Source organism: Hydra vulgaris, chromosome 07, assembly GCF_038396675.1.
Source record: "Hydra vulgaris chromosome 07, alternate assembly HydraT2T_AEP".
Lineage (NCBI taxonomy): Eukaryota > Metazoa > Cnidaria > Hydrozoa > Anthoathecata > Hydridae > Hydra > Hydra vulgaris.
The window spans coordinates 11075627-11089148 of record NC_088926.1 but is presented as its reverse complement, the minus strand read 5'-3'; the positions used below and the strand labels follow the sequence as shown (position 1 = coordinate 11089148).

The 13522-nt window shown below is 27.7% G+C and overlaps 1 protein-coding gene across 1 annotated transcript; it reads left to right on the top strand.

The window, feature by feature from the left end:
* The first annotated feature begins 281 nt into the window (after nt 1-281).
* LOC136082573 (ATP-dependent DNA helicase PIF1-like) lies at nt 282-941 on the top strand. Its single transcript, XM_065801984.1, has one exon. It carries the CDS (start codon nt 282-284, stop codon nt 939-941), a length of 660 nt encoding a protein of 219 aa, XP_065658056.1.
* Nucleotides 942-13522: the final 12581 nt, after the last annotated feature.

The following is a 13522-nucleotide window of genomic DNA, read 5'->3' as shown; positions in this document are numbered from 1 at the left end:
AATAAATTTTATTTTTCAGCAAATAATAAAAAATGTTATCTTTACAACAACAACAAGTGCTTCAATGGCTTGATAAAGGAATGAATTTTTTTATTACTGGAGGTGCTGGTTGTGGAAAAAGCTATATTGTGAAAGAAATTGCTCAAAGTACACAAATTTATAAAACAATACATATTACAGCAAGTACAGGAAAAGCAGCTCATTTATTAAATGGTGTTACTATACATGCTTTTGCCGGTATAGAAACAGGTGTTAAAAGTTAAAATTATTATAAACGACATATGCACCCTGACATTGAAAAAATGTGGTTGGAAACTGATGTTTTAATTATTGATGAAACTTTAATGATTAACGCTCAAACATTCGATTTATTACATTTAATAGCTTGTGAAATTAAACAATGTTATGATGAATTATTTGGTGGTATAAAAGTTATTGCTTGTGGTGATTTTTTTCAATTACCACCTATTAAAGAAGAATTTGTTTTTAAATCTAAAATATGGCAACAATACATGACACAAGTTTTGGTTTTAACTGAATGCTTTAGACAAAAAGAAGATGCACAATTTTTTGGAGCTTTAAATGAAATACGTTTTGGACAAGTTTCAGACCAAACTATTGATTATTTTATGACTCGTTGTTTTGAAAAAGATAAAAATTTGAATAATAAATATACAAGAATATTGTTTAGAAATATGGAAGTCGATATTTATAATAATAAAAAAAGGAAGAGTATAAAGCACGAAGGTTATTGGTTTTATGGTAAAGATGTTATTAAAAATCCAAACATACAATGTTCGTTTCAGATTTCAGCAGCTGTTTATCTTAAAATTGGTGCTATTGTTATGCTTGTAAGAAATATCAATGTTAAAGAAGGTTTGTGCAATAGTGTTGTTGGTACAGTCATTTTAATAGAAAATGATGCTGTTTGGTCAATCTGAATGGAAAAGAAGTCAAATTGAATGTGTTAAAGAAGAGATTTTAGATTGTTCTCCTACTGCCGTAGGCTCAAGATTAGGTTTACCTTTAAAATTAGCTTTTTCTTTTACTGTTCATAAAGCGCAAGGATGTACAATGAATAAAGCAGTTGTTAATTTTAATTCAAAGGCTTTTAATAATACTCTTTATAATATTTCGTTATCACGAGTTTGTGATATTGATGATATTTTTATAATTGTTAATAATAAATTAGAATTACGAAAAATATTTAAAAGAATAACTGTTGACTCTTTGGAATTTTGTTTCTGTTTTCAAAGATTCTGTTGATGTTTTGGAATTTTATAAAAAGTACACGTGAATTTTTTTAGATATAAAAAATGAAATTTGAATATCAAACTGAGGAAAGTGAATTTAGTAAGAACACTATATACACTGAACATTTTTTTTCATCAAAGATGATTATAAAGATGAAGATATTGTGGAAGAATCACAACTTTATTCTGAAACTAAAAGTCCAGATGAAATTGTTTATCATGTAGAACAAAAAGCATTGGAAGAGTTTGAAGTGCAAATGAAAAACAGTATTCATTTTGCTGATTTGTTTCAAAATTTTTTAATCGTATATAATATTGTTAGCTTGTTGCAAATCTATTGAAGATGGTTATTGTAAAATAATGAAACGTTGTTACAATTCACCTGTTTACTTTATAAAACCTTTAGAAGGACCGACTAATTTGCGTTTTATTAAAGATGCCAATGTTTGTGCTATTTTTAATATTTTAGAAAACGATAGCGGATAGAGATTGATACGATTATGTAATATTAAAATTAAATCTCTGTTTAATTTAACAGAAAGATCAATGATGAAATTACGAAATTTCGAATTGTCGGGTTATAAAAGAAAAATGCTCATGTCAGATGAACAAATTCAAAAAAAGAAAAAACACAACAAATCATATTATGAAAAAAAACAAAAACTCCTTTTATTAAAAAAACAACAAAATAGGAGCAAAGAAATTGTTGTAGACAAATGGTTTGGTGAGTGGTATAGACCTCATTCTAGAACACAATGGTAAAATTCAGATAAAGGTCTTTCTTATACTAAACTCTCTTATAAATAAAAAAGAATAATGTTTTTGGATTAAAGTATTTTGTTTGAACCAGGTTTATGTTTTTATTCTGCTTTTCTTATCTCTTTGTTGGCTCGACAATTGATTGTTACTACAATTAAAAACTGGAATAAAAAAGTTTTGTAAAAAAATACAACCGATTTACATTCTGAAGAAAATATTTTACAACTTCTTTTTGAAAATCAAGATGAACAAAATATTTTTGCTTGGAAAAACGTTTTACAAAATTTAAAAGAAAAATCTTAAAATATGTCATTTCAAACTTTGATTGATTTGTGTCACTGTTTTGCTTACAAAAATACTTTTGATCGTATTAACACTAAAATTTTTGCCATTAACAAAAATAATACCAAAATTCGTTTATTGCATTCTAAATTAAAATCGCAATATAAAAGTACTCTTACAAAATTATTGAAAGTAGTATATGAAAGCGCACACATTACCAAAGATGATCAAGATTCACAAAGAGTTTTTATTAATGAGGAAGAAAGAAATCAAGCTAATCAACGGAGAAAAACAATCAACACCATAAAATTTTGTATTTTTCAACAAAATAATTATTTACATGCTATAAGCATGTTGAATGAAAAATTTTCTACTGTACATTTTTCTGCTAACAAGTCACGTGTTCTTTTTCAATGATCAGAATGCGGACAAAAATTTACTAGAGACTCGCACGAACGTATTTGTAGATATCCTGTAGATAAAATTAGTCAATCTGATATTTATAAAAATAAATTTTCTTACATGACTCCTCAAGAAATAGAAAGATTAAATCATAAAGAATTTCGTATTTACAACGACAACGACAAAAGTCGTTTAGAATTGTTCATGTTACCTTTGGATGTTCAAAATTATTTATACAACAATGATTTATTTTAAGTGTCAAGTTTGTTTTATATTTTTTGTAGATGGTGGGAAAAATTTGAATACCCACCTGCTACTAACGGTTTGTTAAGTGATTATGTGAGAATAACCAGCGAAGAACTTGTAGATTATATGAAACAATTGGCTTCTCTCAACATGACTGATCATCAACTCGAAATATACTTTGATCAGGACAATGTTGAATTATTAGATGATTTATACTTTTTAATCAAAATATTTCGCAAATGTATCAATGAAGTAGGCAGTCAAAATACAGATAACATCTTTTTTTTGTTTCTTATGAGAAAGTTTAAGAAACCAGTCTTCGAATTATGGTATCATTGCATGTTGATTTCTTTTAATAAACAATTTGAAAAAAATTTAGTTTATCCAATTTTATTCAAGATGGAAAAAATAGAGAAAAAGTTTCAAATAAATGCAATGTTTTACTCAACTCTTTTGAAGATTATCTAGTTATCGATCACGATCATTTTTCCGCACAAATATATGGATTAGCTCATGATTAATGGAACAAAAATTTAGGCAGATATAGTCAACATTTATCTTGTCCTATTTTTGCTCACAACGCTTCTGTTGACAATCGTATTATGATTGTAGAAAGTTTAAAAAAAACTTTAGATATTCCTTTATACGGTCATTTGGCTGAATCTGAAACATCACCTTTTAACGCTTTTATGAAATATAGCAGCATGGAAGATGTTTTTATTTTATCTAAAAACGTTAGCAAAGTTAATATTATCTGCATTAGCAAACATATTAAAATTGTGGACAGTTTAAAAATTTTAAATTGTTCGTTAGAGCAAGCCAGTAGTATGTTATCTCAAAAAGCTCAAAATCAAATTGTCATCACCATGTTGCATTATTTACGGCCTTTTCATCCTGAAATTAATAAATTAATCGACAATCAAGAGTTTAAAAGTTGTTTTATTAAAAAAACATTATTTCCTTACTCACAAATAACAGACGAACTATTAAGCATTGAATATAAAACATTTCCACCTATTGAATTATTTGCTCAAAACGATTTAATAAAGTCTAAAAATGTGCAAGAAGAAATGAAAAAAATCAAAGAGGCTTATGAAAGCGTTCAAAAATTGTGGAGCTTTTTAAATTTAAAAACTTTAAAATCTTTATTACATATATATACTGTGCTCGACACAGTAGTATTAGGTTCTGTTATGATTGACTTTGATGAAAGAACATTTGAACTTACAAAATTTCATATTTTTAATCATGTTAGCATTTTTAGTAATACAAGCAAAATAAATTCTACAATCAGTTTAATTCAAATTCAATACCCTCCAACAGATGAACATAAAAAATGATTAAAAAGAGTATTCGAGGTGGCATGTCAACCAACGGTACACAAAAATTCGCAATTGATACAGATTACTTTGAACCTAAAATAAAAGAACTTAAATTAAACAATAATATATTAAGAGGTTGTGTAATTTTTATAGACGAAAATGGTCAATATGGTGGTGCACAATTAAAATCTTTACCTTTTCACATGAAATATTCTTTTGATTTGGAAAGTGCTACTTTAGACGATGTGATTCAAAAATATCATCGCGTTAATTTAAACGGATTTTCAACTAGTGCTCTAGTCCATTGTAAAATTACCATAAAACCAGAATATCAAAATCAAGTAGGAGGTTTTTCACCTATGGTAGAAAAAGAAATTATATCATTAAAAGATTATTCTCCAGCTGAAATTGTATCTAAACGTTATCTCAAAAACAATGGAAAACATAGTATAGAAAAAGACAAAACCATTAAATTAGTCATGAAATTAAGTTCGCATGAAACTTGTGAGTTTTCAGACACCTTAATTTGGTTGAATACGTGTTGTGGATGTGTTATTGAAAAATTTACAAAGTGCTCCCTTATGGCGTTATCCGCTAGCTCAAAAAATGGTAAAAAGAAAAATTGAAAAAAGAAAAGAAGCCATTAAAAAGGGAGACAAAGTAGTCGATGCTTCTTGCAAATTGCAAAATAACGGACATTACGGAACATTAAGTCAACAAATTGCTCAAAAAATAAATACAATATTTTTAAATCACGAAGAAAAAGTATTATAAAATATCATTGAAAATTTTCAAAACATTCGTCATAATTTAGTTCGAGAAGGTCAAACGGATAAAAATATTAAATTGTTACTTCCTTTTCATTTTCAAAATTTATTATATAACGGATAACTGTTTATTGGCGTTGAACCTGAAAGATATAAAATGGACGTTTTTGAAAAAAAGTATGTTTAGATTATTACGAGACCATCGATTTTAATTACGACGATTATTTTAAAGAAACTCTTCTCAATTTGATTAGCAATGTCAAAACAAAAAGTATTTTATTTCATGACGAAAACAATCATCATGAAATGAAAGACGTCTTTGAACTTTTAAAAATAACAGATCATAAAAATGCTCTCATTTTCGCAACAAGCGAAAAATGTAAATTAATTAATAAATCTTTACGTATTGTAGCTTCACAAATTTTATCTTATGCTAAACTCAATGTAGAACGTTTTAGTTGGGAATTGGGTCAAGTATTAAGAAATCATAGAGATAAAAAACATTTAGTAGCAACAAATACTAATTCTGGTTGAGTTTTTATTACACAAAAGAAAAAGAAAAACAACACACTTTCTTCAACGTTTTAAATAAATTTATTTTTCAAAATTTGGCGATCGTTGGATGGATTATTCCAATTATAAAAAAACTCACCCTTTATATTCCACTCTTTACGCCAAAGAAATAGATCATTTTCAAAACGAAATACAACCTCCTTAATACATTGCTCAATCTTTTGCTATGGGACCTAAATGTTATAGTGTTCACAGCGTCAACGGAGACAAAGAAATAAAAAACTATTACAAAAATAGAGCTAAAGGAGTACCTAATTCTCTACTTTTATTTTCAAATTATGTTAACGGTTTTGATATCTTTGTCGCAAAAAGATTGTTTAGAGAACTTCCTTTTGTAATAGTAAAGGAAAAAAAACTTATCGAACAAAATAGAATGAGTGTCAATTACAAACAAGTTAAAATACAAACGCACGTTATTGATTTTTTAAAAACATTTACACAAAAAAATTATGTTTTTGATGATGGAGTCATGACTGAAATTCGAGATTATTATCTTCTGGAACCAATACGAGAAGCCAATTTAAAAGTTTTACCCGATATGGAAAAATTTTGTAGTGATGAACACATTTAAAATTTACTTGAAATTGAAAACAATATTATAAAACAATCAGAACGTTATCGAACAATGGCAATGTTTAATTGAAAAGTTTTGATACCTTTATTATATGATATTAAAAAGAATATAAATTTGTAAAAAAAAATTTTTATAAATAAAAAAAATGGAGTTTAATTATTTTGATCAAAAATTAACAACACAACAACTTGAAAACAAATTAAAAGAAACTGGTTTTAAAAAATTTTATTTAGTAGAAAATACAAAAAACGAAGTTCATTATTTTAAAAATAAAAATAAAGATTTGTATACTTCACGTTTGATTCTCATTACTCTCAACGGACGAGATTTAATTCCTGAAGAATTTTTAAGTTGTTGTACTGAATGTTTGATTGATTATTTACGTTTTGTGTGTCATGTAGGATGTTATGAAGAGGATTGTATACATTGTGAAAATTTCAATAGAGTACATTATAATTGCGCTTGTCTATTAGATAAAGAAAAATAGTGGAATTTAATTTTTTAATCAGTCATTAAAAGCTCAACAACTTAAAAATAAATTAAAAGAAATTGGCTTAAATCATTTTTATTTAGAGGAAAATACAAAAAATATTCTCGATATATACAACATACAGGAGAATCTCATACTTCTCGTATAATTTTAATTGCTCCATACAGCACTCAATTAATCCCCGAAGAAATTTTAACTGGTTCTACTGCATGTTTTCTTGAATATTTATATAAATTATTATTAACACAATTTACTTGTTATTTAGAAGAATGATTGATAATATATTATTATCAGATATTGCAAGACGATTGAGTCGAGATTAGAAAACTTGTGGAAGATATTTAAAAGTAAACGAATGCAAACTCGATCTTATAGATAGCGATTACTGATATATCGAAGAAGAAGGTTTTCAAATGTTAAAAATATGGAATCGTAACGAAACGAAAAAACAATTACTTTACACAATGGATAATATTGATAAAGGAAAATCAAATGAAACCGAACTCAAAATCGAATAAACTAATTCACAAGTTAAATTTAATATTTTTAAACCTACTCAAGATGTTTATCCTGAAAATTCAATTATTACAGGACCTACAAACAGTGGAAAATCAACCATGGCGAGAGAATTATTGAATTGTGGAAAATTTCCTGACGCTGAAATGTTATTTGTGATACAAATAAGAGAACCTTGCGAATCTCAACATAAAACATGGCAAAATATTATTAATTCTTCTAAACATAGTTTGGAAGCATATGATATTATAACAGTAAACAGTTCTGAAAATTTAGATTCGGTGATACAGAGAGCTAATAGTTTTTCAAAAGATAAATACGGTATTCAAAATAGCGATCATCGATTATTAAAGACAATACTTTTATTTGATGATATTAGTGCTTTTTGTTTAAAAAGTCAGCAATATACTAGCGCTTGTTCTAGCGGATCTCATCACGGAGTAGGCACCATTACCGTCTTTCATTCGGTTCCTTCTAAAGCTAGTAAATGTTGGAATAATTTAGTTTCTCATTACAAATGCATTATTTCTTTTGATAACAACAGCGAGATTAAAAAAATATTTAAAAGTGATTTTCCTTCTACTGGCAAAACGCATCATCGCGTTATAAGCAATTTGTTAAATAAAGAAATTTCAAATCAACACGGACATTTAGCTTTATTTAAAAGAAATAGCTGGGATGCACGTTTGAGAACACAGATTACGAGTAAAGAACAAAGAGTATTTATTCCGGTAGATGCTCAAAGTAAATTGGACTTTGATTATAAAGACATGAGCGTTAACAAAAAAATTGTTAGTTTTCAATCCTTTCCCTATGTCAAAGCGCTAAATTTGAAAATCGCTATTATCTCAAATCGCATCATAATAATTATAATCAAGGAAAGGAAAATAAATCCAACGCAGAAGATAAAAACAATATAAATAAGGAAAAAAAAATCCGATTAAAAAAAAATGGAGTGAAAGCGAAAGAGCTATACAATTACTCGAAGAAATTAAAAGACAAAAACGATATGGACTGTGTGAATCTTCAGACGAATCTTCAGACGAATCTTTAGAAAGTGGAGCCAGTTTTGATTCTGAATGATTGGGAAAGTGAAGAATTTTTACGAATTTTACAAAACAATTACGATTTATGCAATAATACCAACAACACGAGTAAACGTCAAGCCATGAGACAAAAGTTGGCTGTTCGAGGACAAATTTTTATCCCTAAAATGAATAGAAGAAAAGATATAGATGAAAACGAAATTAAAATATGGATAAAAGAAATTTTAACACGATTTAACGCTGTAAAAATGTTAAAATGCAAACTTTTATCGGATCACGAAAGACAACAAATAAAGAACACTTTTCAAGAATACGTTTGTATAGAAATTAAACTTTTTGTCAAAGAATATTTATATCCATATCGAAAGTTTAATGAAAACGGAAAAGCCATCATGAAAAAAAAAAAAGAAAGATAAAAATCAAGCAATATCAGACTTTGTTTATAATAATTATGACGTTTTAAAAGAATATTTTAACTCTTTGCTAATAACTTATTATGCTAAGAAATTAATTTCATTTGACACTATACAACCTACAAAAACTGTAATCGATTTACAACAAGACAACAGTTTGACAATGATTATTGTCAAAAAGAACTCTTTTTCCAAAATAATTTGTATTTTTATGAAACATGAATAGATACAAACCTTATAACGACTCTCCTTTTTTAACTTTGCGTAAAATTTTAGCCAAAAATGCGCATAACATAGATTTTTTTAATAAAAAACTATTGCAAATGGATGAACAAGAAAGTCCAGAAGTAAACTTAGAATCTGAACAAACAAATAGATCAGATTTGTCTCAGCTTATTAAGAGATGTGATTTACCTTATTCTCTTAACTACACAGATCCTATCAATATTGAAAGTCAAGTTGCTGGCAAAGTTAGTTTTTAACAAAATTTAAATAGTTTACTACCTCTAGATACTATGCTTAACAGTGATTTGGCTACAAGTTTAATAAGTGATCAAGAAAAATGGAAAACTTATTACAAAGTTGGAGGAGATGCTTACGCTTTTAAAACCATTTTAAATTTGAATAAACAAAGCGAATTCAACGATCAAATCGATCAAAGAAATATAAGCGAATCTTTAAGAACGATGAGAAATTTAAGAAAATTTCCTATTCAAGACAGCTCTCTTATTACTACGCCTCCCAGCTCTATTCAATCTACATTAAACACTCTACCGCGATCTACTACTTTAAACACTATTCCATCGAGTCCGAAAAAAATTTATATTTTAACACCTATTTGTAAATTTTTAATTTTTCGCGAAACACCCAATTCAAACAAAAATTTACAAGAGCCTTATAAAAACGGATCTTTAAAAAAAATTCCCAACTTGCCTAGAAAACTCGTCGATATGTGTAAAAATTAAGTCAATTATCGATTTGGATCTCATCAAATTTCTTTACGCGTTTATAAACCAAGAAACGAAAATACAACTTTGAACAATTTAATAATTAATATTTTATATCAAGCTAATGTTGTAGATGTAGAAGAATCCATAGCGAGTATTATTAACAATGTTGCAAACACTGCTTTTAAAAAAATAAATGATCCAAAAAAATATTCCTTTTGCGCAAACGAATTTTTAACTTTACTTACCTCTTCTCATTCTGTAGGCAACATGAGAATAGCAGCCGATTACTATCAAATAAGACAACTTACTTTTGCCAAATTGTGGAGTTTTCTTAAAAAATACAATATACCCTTCCAAAATGAAACTAAATTAACATCCGAAGGCGTATAGGCTGGTGCTTTATCTCGTGATCCTTACACTGTTATGACTTCTGATTTAATAGAAAGCGAAAGCATAAGTGATAAAAGTTTTGCTGGGAAAAGAGCTTTCTAAATATTATTAGAAACAAAAGATATTATTAATCAAAGATGTATACAATATGGTGAAATGTTTCGAGGTTTTAAATATGAAATTTTGAGAGAATATATTCAAAACAACAGCTATTTACTATCAAATAAAGATATTTATGATCGAATGATAAATAATTATGCTGAAAACGCGTTAGCCAACGGAGCTATCTATGAAAAAATGCTCTATTTAACATTTAAAACTTTTTTTAATTATGTACCTTCGTTACCTTTTAGAGATGTTGCAGAAGTAGTCATTTTAAAAGAAGATGTATAGCAAACTTGTGCTAAAGGAGAAATGTTGGGTTTATTGGAACGTATTAAATCTAATTCAAATTAATTTTACAACACAGAAAATACAATCAAAAAAAAAAGTATATTTGGAATGTTGATGATAATGGGTTCATAGTATAATACTTAACTTGCTCGTTTAAATTCACTTTTAATATCTTATAAAAAATGTTTTGAAATGGATTCTAATAATATTAAAAATTTTGCCGAATCCTTAAAGTTACTTACCAAATTTAAAAATAGAAACTTATTCACTCATCCGTTAACAAGTCCGTCATTATTACATATTCCTACACCCAAAAATAAACCACGAAAACGAGCATCTGATCCCTATTTACCACCGATAGAAACTAAAAAAGAAGAACCTATTGCAAAAACTAAAACTGAACCTACTGAACCACCTGAAACTTCTCTTGAATTATTAGGTGCTCCTGCTTTACCTGAAACAACTATCACTTCTGAACCAATAGGACCTAGTGCTTCAACTGATGATAGTGAAACTACCATAACTACAAAAGAACGAATAGAATTAAAAAGAAAACCATTAGAAACGAGATCGATGAGAAGAAGAGCAGAAGAACGAAAACCATTTTAACAAAACAAAATGGACAACGACTTGAGAGTTGCTATTAATAACATTGTTGAAGAACAATTGACCAAATTATCAAGTTGTTTGTTTGCTTTGATAGACGTACCCAAAATTAAAAAAGTTTTGCTTCAATTTGACACTTTAAAAAAAAAATCTAACCGATTTAAAATTTTATAAACAATTAAGCTTTTAGAAAGTTCTAACTATGCCAAATGGAACGGTTTAATAACAGCTTGGTCGCACGCCACTTTACTTTTTAAAAAAAAACCAATGTCAATGTTAAAAAACAAGGACCTAGAAAACCTTTTGTTTACGAAACTCATCAATTTTCATACGATAGACCTCATCAATATTTTCAAGCTGATTTGGCTGACATGAACAGTTTTATTTTAAATTTTGCTCCTAATTGTCCTGAATTTTGTTTACCTGTCGTAGATGGTGTGTCTAAAAAAGTTTATTTGAGAGTGACCAGTAAAAAACTGTTGATAAAGTGATAAAGTTTTAAACAAATTTTTGAAGATATTAAAAGAGACGATAAAACTTTTATCTACCTGCAAACAGATCAAGGTGGTGAATTTTTTATTAACAAAATGGAAGAATGGTGTTTCGAACAAAACATTTATCATTTTAGTTTTAAAAATTATGGAAAAGCTTACTTGGCAGAATCGACAATAGGACGATTAAAACAACTTTATCAAAAATTAAAAAAACAAGGCGAACTTCAAAAAAACAATTAGAGTTTTTATATCGAAGATATAGAACAAAGACTAAACAAAAAAGAAAGAGTAACGAGTGGAATCGCTCTTGAAGATTTGGATGGTGACGACGCCAAAAGTAAAGCTCTTCTTTTAATCGATCAATACTGCAATGGCAAAAGACGAGGTCTTCATTTTTCTTCCTACATGTTACATTGAGTAGAAAAAGAATACAAAAACAAAAAATTAAAAATATAAAAACTCTATCCGTTGGCACAGAATGTTATTTGAAAAAATATAAACTAGATCCCAAAGACACCTTTAGCAAATCGACTACTCGTGATCAACCCTATATGGGGCGCTAGCAAAAAAGTAATTTTTATCAAAGCCACTAAGCGCTTCAACCCTTCAGTAGTAGGTTATTTACCCGTTTATATTTATAAAGTGGGAGTAGTAGGCGATTTAAATACAACATTTAAAGTAAAACGAAAAGATTTATTACCTATTAACGAAGAAGATAAAGATATTTATTATAAAAACTATAGTGAATATCTTAATACTTTTTCAAAGCCTATGAAGAAAAGACTGCAAGTAAAAAAGAAAAAAAGAAAAATGAACAATTTAACGTTTGACGATGTTTTAGATGTGAATAAGTATGACTGTAGTACGCATTATTTTCGCGAAATTAAAAATGAAAATGGAGCGACCACACATTATAATGTTTTGAAAGATTTTACCCTTGACTCCTAACGATATTAACAAACCTTCATTTAAAAATAATACCATCTTACATTTAGCGAGTATGGATGTTCCTACTAATTTAACTAGAGTGGACAAAAATATATCGTTTTTAGAAAACAATTACGGTTTAAGAATGGAAACCAAACCAGCTATAAAACAAATGATGATAGATATTCAAAACGACATGATTACTAATCCAAATAGAAAAATTCCATCTTTTCTTGTAACCAAAAAAATTGTTTTGTATGCAAGTTATGCAGTTTCACCAGGTGATACTTTTCCAAACTATGACGTTTTACAAGTTGAAAATATGTTTAGTGAACATTTAAGTTTGATGTATTATAGTACAGGATTAAATTACATGAAATACTACGGTCTAGCGACTCCAAGTCCATATCAAGATGATTTTTTAATCAAACGTTTAGAACTTTCTAATACTGGTTTAAATAGAAGACTTACTTTTGCTGACTTTTTTCAAATTATCAAAATAAAAATACCAATATTACAAATCAAAAATATTTTAATTTAAAATATTTATTCGATCCTAATACACACTTTGGATATATATCTAACACCGAAAATACTATCATTTCAAAACTAAGTATTGATACAAATAACAACGTCAAGCAATATATACAAAATTACTCTTACCTTAATGTACCTAATTATAATTTCGTATGGTATTTTAAAAATAAAACAAATGATAGTATTAATAATCCTTCCTATATTAACCCTATAAGATCTGCTATTGAAAATAAAACAAACGAAAGAAGTTTATTTAATTTCGGTTTTTTTTCAAACAGAACAACTGCGACATAATATGTCGCAGAAGATTTTTCATCTTTAGTACAATACGATTACCTTACTTATAAATCAAGATATGATAATTTATATAATTTTTCATTATCAACACGAACTAGCAAAAAATTTTTAATTTACGTAAAACATCCAGAAGTTGCTCCAGGGGAAATAGCAAATCTTACTCCCGAAAGAGATATCATTTTAAACAATGTAGAAGAAACTTTTGTTAGACCTTTTATACATATCATGGTAACACCGAAATATGGTGGAGCTCTTGTTCAAAATTCTCCGACAAGTCCTTATGTT

What these genes read in the sequence shown, in the direction of transcription:
- LOC136082573 (XM_065801984.1), top strand. Translation starts at nt 282, where the DNA reads ATGCACCCTGACATTGAAAAAATGTGGTTGGAAACTGATGTTTTAATT.